At 38.2% G+C, this 20,223-nt stretch overlaps 1 protein-coding gene across 1 annotated transcript in view; it reads right to left on the reverse strand.

Annotated features, from left to right (window-relative positions):
- Positions 1 to 13,785: 13,785 nt before the first annotated feature.
- Positions 13,786 to 20,223, reverse strand: part of TET1 (tet methylcytosine dioxygenase 1) — a gene marked incomplete at its 5' end in the record, with an annotated part of 208,272 nt that continues 201,834 nt past the window's right edge. Inside the window, one exon of the mRNA XM_019507736.1 lies at positions 13,786 to 17,229. Coding sequence (XP_019363281.1) covers positions 16,103 to 17,229 — 1,127 coding nt within the window. The remainder of the gene's footprint in view (positions 17,230 to 20,223) is intronic.

Consider the following 20,223-nt stretch of genomic DNA (forward strand, 5'->3'; position numbering starts at 1 on the left):
CTCCCAGGAGTGACTGGAAACAACAGACACAAGCTAGCGGAGGGTAGATTCAGGCTAGACATCAGGAAGCACTACTTCACTGCCAGGGCAGCTAGGATCTGGAACCAACTTCCAAGGGAAGTGGTGCTTGCTCCTACCCTGGGGGTCTTCAAAAGGATGCTAGATAGACACCTTGCTGGGGTTGTTTGACCCCAGTACTCTTTCCTGCCATGGCAAGGGGTTGGACTTGATGATCTGCTCAGTTCCCTTTTGACCCTACCAACTATGAAACTAGGGAGGTGATACTTCCCCTCTATGCAACACTGGTCAGAATGCAGTTGGAGCACTGTGTCTAGTTTTGGGTGTGGTACTTCAGGAGAGATGCAGAAAATTTTGACAGGGTTCAGAGGAGGCCACTTGTATGGTCAGAGGCCTGTAGGCAAGGCCCTACGAGGACAGACTGAGGGACCTAGATCTCTTCAGCCTTCACAAGAGAAGGCTGAGAGGTGATCTTGTGGCTGTCTATAAATTCATCAGGGGAGGGCAGCAGGGAATAAGAGATGCTCTATTTACTAGGGCACCCCCTGGAGTAACTAGGAACAATGGCCACAAATAGATGGAGAGCAAATTTCGGTTGGACATTAGAAAGAACTTCTTCACAGTAAAGGTTGCCAGAATCTAGAATGGGTTTCCAAAGGATGTGGTGCTGTCCCTTACCTTGGAGGTGTTCAAGAGGAGACTGGACAAGCATCTAGCTTGGGTTGTCTGACCCCAGCGCTCTTTCCTGCCCAGGCCAGCAGGTCAGACTCAATGATCTACTGAGGTCCCTTCTGACCCTAACATCTATGAATCAATGAAAAAGGTCACCTAAATGAGATAGTAAATCAAATGTTTGGGATAAATACAACATCTTTCAGTAATAATGAAATACAATGGACATGACTAAAACAAGATTACAATGATGTCAAGTTGTTACAAGAGCAGTTTGAAAGGTTCCACTTATTTAAAGTTTCCAACAATGAACTTTTATGTGTTTCTACAGAAGATGTTGTGTCAGATATGACATTAGACATTCTGAATGCACCATAGGTGGAGGAAAAAATGTTTTGTGGGGAGGAGGGGGCTGAGCATGCACGCATGCACATCACTCCCCCATGGGAAAGTTTGTGGTGGGAGGAGAAAGGACCACGAGAGAGGAGTGGCATTGCCTTGTGCCACGCCAGCTTCAGCTACCTCCCAGCCCTGGCTGCACTGGCCCCTGGCCCTGGCTGCCTCCTGGCCCCAGTTGCAGTGCCTACAGCCCCAGTGGCCCGCAAGCCCAGTGGGCCCCAGTCCTGGCTGCCTCCCAGCCCTGGTTGCACCAGCCTCCAGCCCTGGCTGCACTGGCCCCAGATGCCTTCCAGCCCCAAATGTACCAGCACTGGCTGCCTGCCTCCTGGCTCCGGCAGCACTGGCCCCAGCTGCTTCCCTGCCCCGGCCTTGGCCGTGCACTGCCTGGGGGGACCCAGAGCCAGGGGCCGGAGTGGGGGCAGCTTTGGCTGCACCACTGGGCTGGAGGGCTCCTTGCCTTTTTGCTCCCCCTGCTTCGAAAGTGGCGGATGCCGCCATGTGCGTCCCACCGCTGGGTGGGCTGGGCAGCACCACTTTCAAAGGAGCAGTGGTGAGGCATGGAGGCAAAGAGCAGAGCCCAGTCTGCAGCTACAGCCTGCTCTTGTCCTGTGCACAGATCAGGGGGCCACATACCCCGCCCTTTGAGTCCCCGGCCCCACGCCATACCTCTGGGCTCTGATTGTCCCACGACCCAGCCCGGCCAGGGCCCCATTCACTGTGTGTCATAGGACAATCTCCACAGTGCAGCACAGGGCAGGGGTAGGGGTAAATGATTTGCCCTGCCCCTACCCTATTGCCTCTTGCACTGTTGGGGATTCAATCTGCCTCCCCACCCCAAGCCCAGGTAAAGAAAGACTTGATGCAGAATAAGACTTGGTGGTTTATGGCCACCTGACTGTCTGCAGATTCCGAAAAGCTGTATATAGAACCTAGCTCAGCGCTTGTGAGGCTTTTCTGCTACTTGAGGCTAGAGGTCAATGAATCCTGCTGAAGAAGTGCTACCTATGAAGAACCAGATTAGGCCTTCATTGCTGCAAAGATTCTCCAACTGATCAGAGAGCACTAGAGGATGAAATGAAGTCTACCATGTAAAAATTAAAAATCAAGTTATAAATCAAAGTGATTCCAAAAGACTGAATACTAACTTTTTTTCCCCCTGCACAATTTTGGTAGCCCAAATTGAAAGATGGGATTCAGCCCTTGTGCCTCCATCCCTGGACCACTATTAAATGTCATAGGTAGGCAGTATTACCTATTTGTTATGGAAGATGAGGGAAGATGTGCAGCAGAACATAGTGAAAATTAATGGTGAGCTTTCCCCCTGTTGGAACAAGAAATGTTTTTTATCTAAGAATTTTGAGTAATTTCTGCACCAGAAAAACAATGAAAGGTTGTATCAAGATGCTGACTATGATCTGTCTGTAAGCAGACTGCAAAGTTTATAGATTCAGCTTAAGAAATATGAGGTCACTGTTTATGCAATAGCCAATTTAATATCCAAATTTAAATGTATAAGTTTTATATTTATTTCAATGTGCCTTAGGTAAAAAACCCCACAAAACAAGTATCCTTAAGCAATTATTGTATATTAAACCCCATAGGCCATTTCCAAAATGAGAATAATCCTGGCTGAAGCATAGTTCTACTTGTGTCAAAAACCCAACTCAGGTTTAGTACAGAGAGTCCATGCAAAGCCTGGACTATCCTTTAACTCCCACTTTAAAGTTAGGCAACTTGTAGAGCTTTTACGTGGTCACTTTGCAATTTCCAACACTTTACTCTCAATTAATCATTCTGGAGTTAGTTCTACCATACATTATTCATAGGAATATTTGCAAAAATATGAACCAACAGACTCAGAGCTTTCAAACAGTATTCAAACTGCAGTACAGTTCATAATCAATGTAGTTACATATTAAAATGCTTCTAAATGCAGAAAAATAGCCTTCACAAAAATGTTAATTTGTAGCAGAAGTTACTGCAAAATTTACATGCATCATATGCGAAAAGAACATTACAATTTTAAGCCTATTTCTTAGGAAAAAAATACAGGGTCTGGGGAAGGTATGTACTGGTATATGTTCCATTATCCTTACAGCTTATGCACTTGCTTTATAGGGGGTACTTGAGAAGGCCCTAGGGAGTACACGTGGGTGGGTGGGTGGGTGGGGATGGAGTGGGGAGCACTGCCTGTCCAGTTGGATGTGGGGGAAGATCACACATGGTGGCTGCTGCCACTCCGCATCCAGCTGTGCACCACCCCGGCTCCATGTCTGGCTGCCAGGGGTACACTGCTCCGCATCCAGCTGATGGTAGTACGCTGATGCAAAAAGGCTGAAAACCCCTGCTTTATAGCAACGCTGACACGTTTGAAGACAACCTACCTTCTACCCTTGAGGCACACTAACGTATATTAGACTATGGAAAATATGTATCTGCCTGGAGAAGGGCTGAGGGCACATCTGGTGGATCCTTCACTATAAAAATTAATTGATGATTATCCTCCAGGATTGGCAAAGAATTACTGAAGCCTCAAGACAATGAATTTCCTTCTCTTTATGAGAATCCAATTTTGAGAAAAAATATTGGTAATAATGGTGGAAATGATTATGGGACTTAAATCCCATGAATAATTGTGGGACTCAACTTCCTATATTGAAAAGAAAAGTACTAAGAAAAACATCAATATTCTCGTTGTTTCTCTCTTTCTTTCAAGATCTGCATAACAGAAGTTCTAATCTTATACTCTTCCTCTGTAGTATCAGTAAAACTGTCAGGTGTATAGGGAAAGCAGACAATCAGAATTGAGATCCATCGTACTTGAATTTTACTCTAGCAAGATCTCCACCCTCTGGCTTGTTTCCATGGGGATATATCAAGGTTCTGCATGCTCAGTGGCAAAAGGTGTGGCTGGAGGAGACTTGAGCCATGGTGACTAGTACCCTCAGCTCTGCTCTGTTGAACAGATCTGGTGGGAAAAACAAGATAATTCTTGCAGCAGGGTTTGCAAATATTTTGTCCTCCTTTAAAAAGATGTTTTTACTACCTCTCTTGCTGAGGGTCCTTGAACCACCTTAGGCCTGCAACTGAACACAAGCTGTAGTTGTAGGAAAAGGGCAGGACACCTGCATGATAGGCTGATTCTCTCATTTACTGGAGCAGCTCCATATATCTGGATTGGATCAAATTGCACTCTTGCAGGGCTGAATCAGTCAGGTGGTGTCCACCATGAGTATCCAGATATAAGCAAAATGGTTAATGATATGACTGGAACATTCTGTAGGAAAAAGTACTAATGAAAATGAATTAAGTCTTCTTGCTTCTTCTTTAACAAGTTTGAAAGGAACTGTTTATATCTGCCTAACTATAACATTTTTTTAAAAAGGAAGATGTATTTACTGTACAAAATCCAGAGATTATTGTGTATGTGGTTATCATAACTCCCTCTTATGCAAAGGGACTTTATTTCTGCTGAATGAGTATCAGCCATTCAAGGCATTCAATGCCATCCAATACAAGACTGTGCCTAGCTTTAAAATCAATGCTTATAAATTCCTTGTTAAGATAACAATTCACAGAATAAATTTAAAATAGATTTGTTTTAGTAATGGTGGAGTACATGGGTGCAATAACTTGCTCTACAATGCAGACTACACCCATGATGTTATATACTAAGTTGTGTTGTAATATCAGGGCTTCTAACAGTCCAGCTATTTAGTCATTCAGTACTTTCTTTTAGGAGGGTCATCATAAATAATTTATTTGAATTTGTATTTGGCAACACAAAGCACTATTTTTATTTTGGGATTTATCTTACAAAAGGGAAAGATATAGCAAATATAGGAAAAAAAAATAATACTACTGAGTGCAAAATAGAAGTATAAAATTTATTTAAAACCACCCACAAATTTCTGTGTAATCAGGAATGATACCATTTGTAATAGTCTTTTTAAAAACTCATGACAAGATTTAAAATATATTTTCAATTACAGTATTCATTTAGCCTTATTCAGTTAGGACAATAAAAAAAAGAAAGTTTACCTTCTAAACAGATGAGACGCACAAGAAAAATATAACAGAACAGACAATTTCCACAACAACAATCTTTACATGTATGTTTCAATACTAGTATCAACATTTCAATGCATCTTGCTACATAAACATGAAATCATGTACAACAACTGCTTGCACCAAAAACATAGCTTAATTAGGTCTTTCAAGTAACATGCAGTCACAACTCACAAGTCTTCAAGTACTGCTGGTAAGGGTTCCCTTGTCTGCAGAGAAGATATCATGATTTAGATCCTCAGCTAGTATAAATTTGCATAGCTTCCTGGCTGTTAGTGAAAGTATGCTTATTTACACTGCATGAGAATCAGGCCCCAAATGATTTTCAAGACATTAAGTATTTTTATCCCGTCTCCTGTACATACTGTAACATCATGAAGTGCTTTTTCTTTTTGTTTTTTTTTCTCCCTGTACATAAAATTATGTTTTGCTTTTCTTATTTCATTTGTCAGAAGGTCTAAATACAGTAAGTTGATTAGCTGGAGGAAATCCAAAACCTCAACTATTCAAACCTGAAAGAGAAATATTAAATGCATCCCAAAAAAGAGAAAGAAAGAAAGAAACAGAATACACAATCATTAATACATCTTTTTTTTCCTCCTTTGGCATACTGTACCTTTTTAGCTTTTCATAATCCTCATGAGGGAATCAAATGGCATGTTTGTATGTTGTTGCCTTAAAAATTAATGTTATATCTGCTGGCAACAAATTCCGGTCAGCATTTATGATACATTGTAATATTACTGGATTATCAAGAGCTATTCCTTCCCAAATTGAACAAAGCAATATTAACAGAATTCAATCTTAAATTATTAAATATCTATTAATGCTTAAGTTAAATAGGCTTGTTTTTAACTATACAGGAATGCTGTTTGCATTAACTTGTGGCTTTGCAGTCATTTTGGGAATTATTAAGAGTGCAGGCTCACAACAGTCAGAATGTGAAGGCTGCCCTGTGCTTGTTAGACTAACAGAATGGTATTCACAAGGATAAAAAGAAATGTACCCTATAGTAATGTTTCTCAGCACCTCCACAGTTTAGATATATAAGAATGAAAATAAAGCAGTTCGTTTTCTTCCTCAGACTTTTTTTTAAGGGAACCATTTTATTTTTCCAATGCAATCATATGGTATTAAGACGCTCAATGCTTAAGGCAAAACTCCCATTGGCCACAGTGGAAGTTTTGCATGACTCAGGTATGCAGGACTGGGCCAATAGTTTTGCTATCTAATATCGCCACAGGTAGGGTAGTCGGAAAACTTTGGCTTTCAGCTTAATGCCTCACAATTCACCCTAATGTGGCAGTATTACATAGTATTACAAACCTTGCTGGATCTGGTTTCAGCATAGAATGGAGCTGGGTGATTTCTCACAACCCCACTTACAGTGGTCAAGTAAAGCTGGTAATGTCATGGAAAAAGACAACATTGTGTATAAGTATATGAAGAAAAAATTGCCCAAATTTGCAGTTAATACTAACCACAATTCTACTAGTTTCATGGCCAGGTTATTATCTTGTGGAACAAATCCTTTACCACATTCTTGTTGGAGGCAAGATGAGGAAAGAAAGTCTATCATGGGATCCCTACCGCCTGTGCTACTATACACTCTACAGTATAAAATCTTTCTAAACTACATTTCTCGTTTTCCAAACTAAAAACCAGCATGATGGTTTGGATTTTACTGGCCAATGTGTGTGCAGCAGGGATACTGTAAGGAAAAATAACTCACTAATGATTGCACAATCAACCTTGTGGACATGTTTCTCATGTACACAAATGTCTCTACACTCACAGCAATGTAAAGAGGCATGAGCAGTGGGTCTAAATTACATTTATACCCACTTAAATGCCCCTTTACCCTTCTGGAGTGGCTAGTGTAAATAAGAATCAGACCCTTTATTCTTGCATTAAAAAAACAAACAAAAAATTGCATTAAAATAGTATATGAAAATAAACTACAGTAAGATACAGACAATATTTATCAAACAACTAATTAATAAAATCTTCCACCATAAGTATGTAAATATTCTGTTGCAGCAATTGTGATATTGAGTTAAGTGAAGGACTCCTGTTCCACTGAAAATTGCAACAACAGTTTCTTTAACTTCATTCAGTCTTCTGCATGACATCTCTGTGTAATTTAACTGACAATTGTGTTCTTTTGCCTACACATGGAGGATTTTGGTGTCTGCAGTACTGAGCACTTTGATTGTGTGTGGAAGGCTGACCCGACACACGAGTGGGTAGAGCACTTGAATAATAGCAATAACCATGGTTGAAAATAACATTACCAACCTAAAACACTGATTTGATATGGTCATTGTTATATAAACAGCATTTGGGGTCCAAATGCTGTAATCAATACAAGTAAAATATGGGAAGGTTTTTGGCAGTTTAGTATGGAATACCTTTAAACAATATGTCACTGTTATCATCCATTTCATTTTAACAGTAATCCTGCAGGTTTTGAATTGTTCCACAGGACAACTTACCCTCATATTTTTCCTCATCAAGGGCCAGAACATGCCTTATGGAGAGAAAGAAAAGACAAGACTTTGGACAGAGGAGAAGATTCAGACATAAATAAAAATAACATGTACAAAAGTCTAGCACAGCAAAGAAAAGGGATGAAATTTGTTGCCAGCTATGGCATGGGAAGAACTGGAGGATGCTGTATTGAGAAGGACTTAATGTCACTTGAAGGCCAAAGACATCAGTTAGATTTGGGTTACCTTGTGGCTATATGCAACAGCTCATGCCGGACTGGCAGTGTTGAGACAAGGTTATGCAATAGCAAGAGTACCTAAAAGCGTTGTGGCTAAATGAAGAAGTCCATAGCAAGCAAAGTTGAAAGTTCTACGCCCTTTCACAGGGCAGAATTTCTATTTCACTTCTGCCTTCTCAAGATAGAACAGTTCTGCTTCTTGTTGTGGAAGCAGGGAGAACAGGCAAGCCTGTACCACCATTTCCCCTTGAAGAATCTAATGTCAGGGATGGCGCTAAACCTACACAGCTTTGCGGCTACCTCTGGTCTTCTGGCTCATCTCTGCATAAAGATAAAGCAAGAAGATGCAAATAAGCACTTTTTTCCATTTATGCACCATTTATGTGCGAGACTAGTGAAATTTAGATTATTACATCAAGACTTGAACAGCAGAAATCATGCTTTAACACAGAGGAAAGGGAAGAATTCTAAACAGATATTGCAGCACAAGCAAAGAACAATGCAAGAGAATCATGACTATGGGCAAAAAAGTGGACAATATCGGCAAAGTACAGTGTTGGATTAGCTGTACAGACCTAAAAGTTCAGAGAGGTAGGGTGTAACCAATTAATTAAAAGTTCTTAAGATTAAATGGGCAGCTTACGAGTTTGCTTTAAGCACTGACAGGAAACCAGTGAAGCAAAAGGAGAGACAGAAAGCCTCTCTTTCTTGGAGTAAAAATATAATTTAACTTCAATATTCTCAATTCCCTGGGAGATAAGGATCTAACAAGACCACCAAAAGATCACCGTAAGAGATGAGAGAGATGATTAAAACAAAATCTACAGTGGGTGTGTCTACATGTGCTCTAGACTGTGCAGTAACCACCATTACTATGCAGTCCTGGTGGCTTATGGGTTGTTTATGACCCTACTACACAGTAGAAACGAGCTACTGTGCAGTAGCATCTGTGTCATGGTTCATGCCCACTGATGCTACGTTGTCATAGCTTGTCACTACAGCGACATAGCATTTCATGTAGATGCACCCAGTAAGGTAGAGAAAAGCAGATTAACAGACAAAGGAGAGGTGAGATGGGGGGGAAAAAAAAATCAAGGACAAGGCTTACACTTGATTTGCTACCTTAAAGAACAAAGGAGGTTTTTTCAAAGAAAAATTATTGAAGGTGTGTATTCAGGAAAATTCAAATCTTCATAGTATTCTGTAACAGAAGGCTAGACCATCACCTTGAGCTGACAGCTGATATGGATATATAGAGCAGGTGAACTACAAAGGGATCAACCAGAGAGCCGAGAGAGCTGAAAGGTTCACTATTGCTAGGGACCTACTGAATTTACAGCGAAAGTGAACTGTGCAGCAGCTCCTTTAGTTTTGCAGGTTTCCCCATGCATCTCCCCCCCCATTGCTGATTGGCTGAGGAGTCCTCATGGCCCTGCTGCTTGCTGCTGCTGGGAGGCAAAAATGGCACTGTATTTAAAGCCACGGTTTTCACCTTCCTGCCAATCAGGTGTGAGCTGTGGGGCCCTTCTGCCAATTGGTGGAGGCGGGGGAAGGGGTGTGTGCAGAGGAATCTGCAAGACTAAAGGAGCTGTTGCACAGCCCACTTCTACCATGAATTCGATAGGTCCCTTAACTATTGCCTATACTGACAAGAAGCCTAAGGGGAAAGCAAGCCAATAGAATATCCTAAAGAGAGAAGATACAGCATGTGTTGAGAATTATTCATTGTCACTGAAGAAATAAAAACAGACCATATATGTCACTAAATATTATACTGTAATGTTATAAGTAACTACCTCCTCTGAAACACCTAAGCTTCTAAAATGGAAATGACAAAACAAGCATGAGATACAAGCTCACTAAATAATTTGCTGAAAAAAATTGACAATCTCTAGCACAGACAAAACAAAGTCTGATCTTAGTAGCATTCAAAGAAACACCACTGACTCCAGAAACTGGTCTGTAGTGTTTGGAGGCTAGTCTCAATCTCCTATGTACTTTTTGAAAAAAGAGAGATTTTTGGCTATTGGGATAACAAAAAGATATGCAACTTTCCTTTTTCAGAGTCCAAAGGGAATAGCAGTCACAGTTTTACCGCAGTATACTTCAGTACCATATAAACAATATGGTACTGAATCACTACATATAATAATTACTACATATAAACAATAATGATACAAGACAGTTTGTCTGAAATATCAGAGTCCCAGAAAATTCTTTTATTGTGGTTTCCCACTACTTCAGCAAAATACTGATGTCATAGTTTCAGTACTTTTTACACAGGCTATGATTCTTAAGAGCAGATAAAAAGGGGGAGACTAACAGAAATGCTTCATCGTATCTGAATACGTTGTATTTTTTAAATCGGATCACAGGCTGTATGCAGCTCTTCATAGCTTTATATACAACTTTCAGGCTTCACATGCCTGATTAGTCCTCCACTTCCCACTTCAGGCAGAATGAACAGGTTGGTAATTATAGCAGCACTCAGTTCTTTGTCCAAGGACCATATATGTGGTAGATTAAAGAGAAAGTGGCCTTTTTGATTTTACAAGGAAGTAAAAGTAGGGCAGACAGAAACGAGGCAAGATTAATTCCTTCAGAGGAAGATGAGAAAAGGAATTAAGAGCCACATCAACCTACAGCAGTAACATGACCTGGTGACATGTCCCCCTGGCTGAGATGCAATAGTATGACACAGACATTGTAATGCAGTGCAGGATGTCATAGCACAATTAAAATGTGTTTCCCTGCAGTTTCGTTTGATGACAAAGTTGCTCTCTTGGTTTTCCAGACTAAATTTAACAGTTGGTTAAATTAAAACAAAAAAAGATAAAACAAAACAAAACAGCCTTTCCATATGTGGTTGGCCTGTCTTCCTCTGTAATTTCATCATGTAAGGTCAAAGGCTCTCCTAATGTATTACAGTTAGGTAGCCATTCTTCCACATGTGAGACATAGAACACAATGACAGTTTAATAGCATGTTACAAAGATCTGACTTCAGAAGAAATGCTGTTGTAATTGCTACAATGGAGTTGAGAGACCATTCATTCAATATGACAATTACTGCTATGCGTAAAAACATCTGAAAACTGGCATACAAATTAACTTTTCATAATTTGGAAAGGGTGTTTCCTCATTTGTGTGTACATTACAGCATTTCTGTGCAAATCTGAGAAGAAATTAGACATTTACATAAATTATAAATCAGACAATAATCATTAGGACTGACTACATAGCAGATTTCATATGCTTCTGTTTACTGTAGGGCAGGATTGAGCCCTAATTTTTAAATATAAAAATGCAAATACAATTTTTTTGTAAGTTTTTGTAAGACCTCTACATTTAACAAAAAGCATACTAACATACTGGACCAAATACTACTGCCATTTGCACCTCCATAGCTCCATTAACTGCAAGGGATTTATACAGTATCAAGCACAGAATTTGGTTCAATTATATCAATGCATATTGAGTTAAGTATAAAAATTGCAGGAAAGCCTGATAAATCAGCACACTGCAAGTAGTGGTACTGCAGTGATGTAAACGAGACCCAAATTGACCACCTAACTTAAAAAAAATACTGTAATGGTTTTAAGAAGATATTTTAAAAGGAGAAAACAATTGTGTGCTCTATACAACAGTAGGCATTAAAACAAAAAAATCACCATTTTACCCACAGTTACCACACTACATTGTTGAAAATACTACAATAATTCCCTATTTTAAACATAAGGAAGCATTGTGGTATCTAAGATCACAAATCTTAATGACCATGACACTAAATACAAATGTCAATTAATTAAGTCAGGATCATTTAAAAATACAATTCTATCATAATTGTGGCTACTGTCACTCGGTTTTTGTGTGTTTTGAACAGTATTATAAAAATACTGGTCATGTTGCCTCACAGAAATAGTCTACATTACTATCTGTGGGTTTTAAGTTTAAGATCCCAGCTTGGTACCTCATTCCCTGTGTCAATAAGAACAGAAGAACTGCAGTGGCAGCATTCTTCATTTCAGTGGACGCTACTGCATTCTTGCAACAGTGGCTCATGTGAGTCAAAGAGGAATGATATATTCTACCAAGTATTACTCCTTTTCTCCAAACTGAATATATGGGGCCCCTTAGAGGAAGGGATGAGCGATATTCCTTCTGGAAAGTCAAAGGTGTGCTGTGTTGGGTTCCTTGCTGGAATATTGTTCAGAAGTATAAAAGTAAAAATACAGCCTGTCAGAAATTTGCAAAGTTAAACATTTGGAGATCTATACTACCCTTTCTCTATGAACACCACTTCTATTGATACCCACATGGGATCCAGAAAACCATTTGGTTCTTAGATTCTTAGTTATCTTGTCCTTGGATCTGGTTCTTGACCTGGCCAACATGGAAGAACCTTGCTGAGGATAAGAGGAAAATCACAGAGCAGTTGTGTGGGGTGGAAGAGAAATAATTGTATTCCACAATTTATATATTTTAGAGGATAATATTGTTATAAGTGATAATCTTACTCAAAACAACACAGAGGTGTGTGTGCAAGATTCATAAATATTCTGAAATGTTATAATAAATAGCACACAGCTGTAAAAACAGTAAATAGGTGTATTTTTGTAGCACAATATGTTACTAGAAAATATTTGCTTTTCAGATTGCACTCTGCTAAGTGCCACATCAGAAAATAAAAAAGGTGGCAGCTAATCTGCCTATCAGATGTGATTATGTAACTATAATTAGGATATTTTTTATAAATTGTCAAGAAAATAGCAATGGGGGTAATATTTAACTCTTTGGACTGGGCATTTTTACCATTTCAATAACTGTAATAAAGCAGTACTGAGGATTTTAGCAGCTACCAAGTAATAATTGGAATATTTTAAGATGTATTCTCTTCTCAATTGCTGCATGAAACCTATTAGGTTGTATTTCCTTATTGGAGTTGCTGGGGGTTTACTGATGTAGTCAGATGAGAAAATACTTGTAAAGAACGACCTTGCTTAAAGATGTCCTCTTATATGCACCTCTCCTGTTTCCTGGTTCTCTGACTGACCCTTTTGTTTTTCTAAAGGAATACTTTTATCACTTGAACTTTCTAGTCATTTACAAACCTTTAAGTAAGGCATTTCTCGAGAAGGGTTTAAGTGGACATTCATCTATGTTAATTTCTTGAACTTGTTGCAAGGCTGAATAATTGCCCTAAAGCTTTCCTAGCTAAATTTAAGTAGAAAGGTTGGTATTCACTAGAGCAGTGGTTTTCAATGTTAGACTCAAGGCACCCTTTACTACATGCAAGGTACCCCTCAGAAAATGCCAACTCTTAGTTTTCACTCATTCTTTGACTGTAGAAAGATAATAGAGCAATTATTCTTTTGTAAAAATTTAGAAAGCCCCCAACAGGTCAGAATAGTTTTAACATTAGGGATTTCCATTTGAAATCGCCGTGAATGTTTTATGTATCATGTTTGTATATCTAACAGTGCCAATATTGTGTGGTACACTGTTGCACCCTTGAAAGGTGCTGTGGCACCCTGTTTGAGAATCATTGCGCTAGAGAGTTGCTGATTCTTACAGGATTTTTTCATTATGCACTATATATGCATATGGCATTGTGAAATAATGGTGAAGCTATCAATGATACAATTAACAAAAAAATCTTTCCAGTACATAATTTACCATTATGCTAGACAAGGGTACTTGTATAACAAATATATTATTGGAGCAGCTACAGCAGCTTACAGTACTACTTACTGTATGTACAGCTGTAATTTTATTATATCTTAGGCTCACCAAAAATATACAAGTTTTAAAATGGATATCTAAGGCACACAAAAATACCATAATGATTTAACGTATACTGTATTTTACATATTCAAGAAGCAGAAAACTGCTGATACAAAATGACGGCATAATATTGACTTTGTTTTATTTACAATCCCTTCATATCCTCTATTTGAACAAATAACAAGCTTTGAACTAAAATTTGCAGCATATGGGGTTTTTACAAGTTTAAATTAAAATAGGTAAGATACAAAGAATGGGTCCAATTCTGCTGTCCGTGTGCCACCAAAATTCTTAATTTCAATAAGCAGTTTGCATGAGGACTGCAGGGTTGCACCCAAGGTCATTACACAGTGATTACAACTTTAGGCCTTAATCCAGCAGACGCTGCAGGTGTATAAATGTACATCAAAGAGCAGTCAAACTGAACTCACTAAACTACTCCCATGTATAACTGCTCACTAGATCAGGACCTTAGTTGGCACTGTCTATAAAAAAAATAAAATTCACATATGTTTTGCACCAAAACTGTAAATATAACAATTATGGTAGAACTTTTTGAGAAAAAAGCACCTTGTCTAGGTTTTAGATAAAATGGATCTAGACATTTCAGATTAATTTTATTACAGCACCAATACATTATAATATCAAGTATATTACTGGTATACATTTTCATTGGAAAAACTTAATCTCAGTTACATAACCTGTGTGGTTATATATTCTGTGAGAATTCACAAGCATGATAAATGTGGAGCTTCACTGCCAAGACCTAAACCCACAACGCTTATTCCCAAGAGTAGTCCTTACTTGAGTAGTTTCACTGACTGCAGTGTGACTGCTAAAGTAAGAACTGCTTTCATAAATAACAGCTGCAGGTTGAGGTCCTCACTTAGCTAAGTTTTTTGTTTGGTAATAAGATGAATAATAAATAAGTTGAATAATAAACTGCAAAAAGAAATGAGAAAAGGAGAACTGGAAAGAGAAGGGTCAGATGCTACAGTACTTAATGAATGGAGTGTCTGCTTTTCCTCTTGTTTAGCAAAATATAACTGTATTTGTTTGTCATATGTCACTTTTCCAACTCAAATGGAGAACATGAATTCAAATGTTTGTATTTAATACAATTCCATATAAAATGTATGGATCAGTGTTCAAAATAAAACAAGACATTCTTTAAAAATATATTTGAAATGAGGAAGCATTCCTAGTGGCTGGTGAACATTCTGGAAGGGTATTACCAACTAAAATTTGTTGTTAAACATTTGATATTAGAATATTGTTTTAATTTTCCAATGCTGACTTCTTTTTCCCCACATGTATTTTTTTTTCAGAACAGAATAAGGCAACTCTAGGGGGTATTTTTTTTTATCCCAAAACAATCCTACCCCTGAGGCATTAGGAACATTTGGTTGGATCATAAAACTTGCAATGCTCCAGATGAATGAGACGTATGCGCTTATTGCTCAAATAAATCATAATAAAATCTGTCTTCAAAAAACAACAAATAACATTCATTACATAATTCCCAATAGCAACACACATATTGACAAGATGTTTCTTAATTTCATATGTGTAAATAATTAAATGCTTCTGCATTTTATTACTCTTATGTGTTTATGTGACATAAAATTTTCAGTGAAAAAGGGCAAGCCTAAAAACAATCACATATGCTATTAGCATATATATTGCAATTGTAATACTATGGAACTCTACACAGCAAGAATAAAATGATTTCTTCTGTAGAGTATGCACAAACCTTAGACAATATGATTCTTATACTATACTATTTCAAGTTAATTTTAAAAATAGAAAGTGCTTTTAAATATATATTTACAGCTTACAAACAACTTCCAGCCATCACTATGGATACCTTCATATTTATGTAATGATAAATCTATGCAGACAACATTCTTCCATTGGTTCTTTTAAAATATTTGTCATTTGGATTTTATAGCAGTGATTGGAAGTTGTTAGAGCAATGGCACCATGAAGTAATAATTCAGCTTATTATGTTAACTGTTTGATGTGGTCAAGCACCAAGAGCTGTGTAGAGCTATCAGTGTATAACTTGATTTTATATCATAAAATGTGAACCTGTTAAAATCCCTACAAATGATTTCTTTTGTAGTAAACAGACTTGATTTAAAGCACCAAAATATAAATTCCTAAAGGTAATAAATTGAATGAGTCAATCGAGGTTAATAACCTAACCCAAATCATTTTAGAATGTATTAAAACTATACAACTTTTTTTGCTTAAAATGTGCTCAAGCACCACCAAATGTTAAAGTCACAGTTTAAGAAAAATCCCCATTTTTACCTCAGCCTTAAAATGGTTGAGATGAACAAATAGTAAACTACATAAGACTTGTTCTTTAACAGCACCTTAAAGAAATACTGTATAACACTGCACCAAGGCAAGGCATTTGCTACTAAACCTATGCCCAATGATTATAAGGCCCTGCAACTCGAGTGAGGGCATAAGAAGACACTGTTATTATATTATCTTTAGTTACTGTTAATGCTCTGCGTGATGGAATTTGGTTTAACTCATTTTCTTCATAGAAAATCTCTCTAGTTTCACTGGTTTGCTTTGTTTTCCTGCTGTTAGAATTTAGTTCAGCATTTTCAGTCCCTAATTTTTCTGCTTCTTTTTCCTTCTCTTTTGCCCTCTCAGCCATCTTTGCTTCCCACATAGCTAATCCATGTTTTGGCTCATTTAAATTTTTATGCTGATAGAAAACTAAGGAGATCCGTGTGGGATGATTGCGGTTTGGTTTTTTAATTGGTGTAGTGGCGTGGAGTTCACGTCTTGCACATTCAATTAAAATAGAACCATGAGAAGGTGCCACAGCAACACCACCAATGTCATCATCCAAAAAATTGTGCTCACTGTCTGACCACAGTTCCTCAGTTTTTTCTTCAGAATCTGTTGGTTCTCTTAGCCCATTATTTCGCTTTTCATCAATAGCTTCAAAATCACATATCTGTTCTTGATCAGATCCACCTTTTTCCTTTGGACATTCATGAGAACAGTTAGCTTCCTTTTTTATTATGTCCTTTGCTGGAGAGTTTACTGACAAATTGCAAGAGCTGATCAACTCTGAAGGGGGAGAGTTTTCTAACTGAGGCAGACAGTTTTGCTTGTTGTCCGGCTGCTGTTCAAGTACGCTGTGAAGGGGGTCTTTATGGGTTACGTGGTCTGAAACAGTGACTTCTGGAAGAATTGGCGGCACACCATTCATTTTATCATTAAGCAGAATTCCAGTATAATCTTTGACTGATACATCAAAGTTCTTACAATTAATATAAGGTGTCACATGAGGTTGCTTACTACTGCATTCAAAATACCCGTAGGGAACTGAAAAATCTGGTTGAATATTAGCCACTGTTGTTATACTAGGCTTGTGTGTTAATGCTGAATAAGGATGTAAACTATCCACCTTAAAAGGGGAAGAAGCAGTATATTGTTTCAATATAGTAGTGTTTGAAGCATTTTTCATGGCATAAAGGTGATCTGAACTCCCCATTTTTATTCCAGGTTGCAAAGCACCAGTTTTGTTCCCTAAAAAAAATGCATACCAAAATAAGTATTTTTGTATTGAATTATTAAAATACATCTATCGTGGTAATGTTTCAGAACTATTCTATAGTTTAGAAGATACAGATAACATTTGCATTTTTCAAACTAATAAATATATGTCATCTGGAATGTGAGGGGTGAGCATTTCTCAGGGGGATATCTTTTACTGTACCAACTGCAGAAAAACTTATCACCCTAAGAAATCCTTGCCTCTTGCATAATTTCTGGACCATCACAGCTACAACATCATTCTTATATTACCATGTCATTTGGAATACAATTTATGACTCTTAGGATAAACCTGTTTATCTTCCTGAATGACGGCCTTAATCAGTTAACTGCAGACCATTCATTACTGATGTGTAGAACAGAAAAAACTTGCCTGAAGATCATCTGTCCTTCTGTTAAATACTGTTTTATCAAATAAACACTTAAACATAGATCTACCACCATTTACTACTTGTCCCAAACTATGATCTAAGAAATGTTTATTTCAGATGCTGTCCAGATCAGGTCAAAAGCAAAACCTTCTTGAATTACAAAATACATGATTTAAGATTATTGCTCACCAAGTTAAATGTGTATATCTGCAGGTAAATCTGATTTTTAAAGAGCAGCAGCAACTGAGCTGGCTCTGTCTTAATTTTAGCTGCCAAATTCTATGTAATTTCAAATAATTTGAGACGTATTTGGCTCAATTTACATCAGTTTTCTAATTATAGCTTATCTTGGCCCCTCATATATTGTGATCTCTCATGGAGTCTCCTCAATGGGTTTTTCTTCTATCAGTGGAACCTGAAGTAACCAAGATATGGCCTGTGGAGCAGTATCATCTGGCTTGTATGGCTGCCTACAGGGCCAGAAATCTGGCAGACAGAAGAGCAGAGGCTGCCACAGCTCTGGGAGCCCACAGCAGTTAACACTGCTGCTGCCAAATTCCAGCCCCGTGGACCAGGTGATGCAGCTCTGCAGTCTACACTTGGCCTTTGGCCTGCAGACCAGCCCTGCCCCACTCATCTAGCCTGTGAGTCCAGTTAAGTGGGACATGACTGAGTTAAACCGGAAGTATATTGAAGTAAAAGACTCATATTGGCTTTGATAAACTTTGGATCATTCCTAGGAATTGCTTTATTTTTGTCTTGCTGGCAAGATGGTAGCCCCACAGAGAATTGTTATAGGTCTCAGAAATTGTCCTTCTCTGATCCATACATATGAGGAATGCTTAACTAACTGAATGAATACCAAAACATAGGAGCACTTTTCTCTTGCATAGACAATGGCTTTCTGTTTACATGGTAATGGATAGCAATAAATTCTTACATGTCTACATATACCAGGAATGCAGAAGTACGTTAACACATAATCCAATGAATACTTAGGGTATCTACATTATGGAAATTATTTATCTAGATTAACATTTCAATTTATTAAAAATCATATAAACTCTTTTCTTTTGAAGACCTCTTCAAAGAAATAAAAATAAAATAATGTGATAGTCATTAAGCAAATGATGCACTTATTTAGAAACTTAAAAATGGCAAAATATGCTAGTCATTAAAGTAGGATTTAAATAATAAAGCAGGGAAACTACTGTAAAACGAAGACAGAAACAAATATATTTAAGCTCAGGAAGAAGAACCACAATTATAACACCAGTTGCTGGATATTTAGCTTAGGCTGTAGTTGCTTCTTTCCCAGACCTTATGCCCAAAAGCTTGTCCAACATCTTTCCCAACTATACAGCTGGTCCAATAAATGATAATCATCAAGAAAAACTTGTTTCTCACAATTGCTGGGGAGAATTTTGCGCTGCTTTTGGTTATCAGTAGATATTCTTAATTACCCAGCAACGTGCACAATTGCTTCAACAGGAGCTAAGTAAAAATATGTTTGATTGAATGTTAAACAGAATTTGATACTTTTATTTCATATAAAAGTACAGCCACTGAGATTATACACATTTAAGAATACATAAAATATGCACACATTTGTAGATGTTATGATGGTTGAATGTGATGGAGCTAGTAAGCCCCAAGTATGAACAGGAAAATTAGAATCCAGGGGCAACAAGGACCTATGTGAAGCATGAACAGAGATCTATTTAAGGACTTACCTATTCTTACTTTTGACTGTGCCAGACCTAAGGCTATAAAGACTGAGAGACAAAGAGTTAGTTCAGGCTGGGAATCCAATGAAACAGGAACTTCCAGGCACCCAAATCAAGCTTGAACAACTCCCAGTAAAGGAAGAGTTCCAGGGCAAAGGGCTATACCAAAGAACAGAGATGACAGAGGTATATTGCCAAGGATGAAGTAAACTGAAAGGGGTAAAAAAGCAAAGGACTTTAGGTAGTAGGTAGGAAGTGGTCCAAGGAACTGGGTATTGAGACTTCAGTGAGACCAATTTGGCCAATCCTCATAGCTACACAGGTCTCTGAGTCAGGGTGCAATGGATCATGGTGGGCCCAAGTTGCCCAGTATCAGTACCCTTGGCACTAAGGGGGAGCAAAGGTGTCTTGATAGAGTAGTTACTACAGACAGTGATATGATCTGAGTAATTGAGACATCATACTCATTGGCCATAAGCTGAAGAAAAGGGACCTGTATGAGATTATTTCTTGCATGAGAGAAGGGCTAAAACATAACTCAAAGGGCTAAGAAGAAGGGAGAACCTCACCGTGTTAAGGAAGCAGATACAGTGGTCCCAAGCACCACAGTCAAGCATTCAAAGCTGAAGTTAGAACAGACTCCAGATGACATCTTTTGGTGGTTATAAACAACATGAAAGTGAAACTAAAGTGCTTGGACCAGTGTCACCTTACCCAAACTGTTGCCACATTTTAGGGAAGCTAGCATCCATATAAAAATGTCAGGAGTTTCTGTGAATCCTGCCTGGACTATGAGCTAGTAGCACTTGGGTCTGTACTGACAAGCTCCCCTAGAGCCCATGCCCCTTAAAGAAACAATGATTCCTAGT

This window comes from Gavialis gangeticus, unplaced genomic scaffold, assembly GCF_001723915.1.
Source record: "Gavialis gangeticus isolate Ggan-Ray unplaced genomic scaffold, GavGan_comp1, whole genome shotgun sequence".
Taxonomy (NCBI): Eukaryota; Metazoa; Chordata; order Crocodylia; family Gavialidae; genus Gavialis; species Gavialis gangeticus.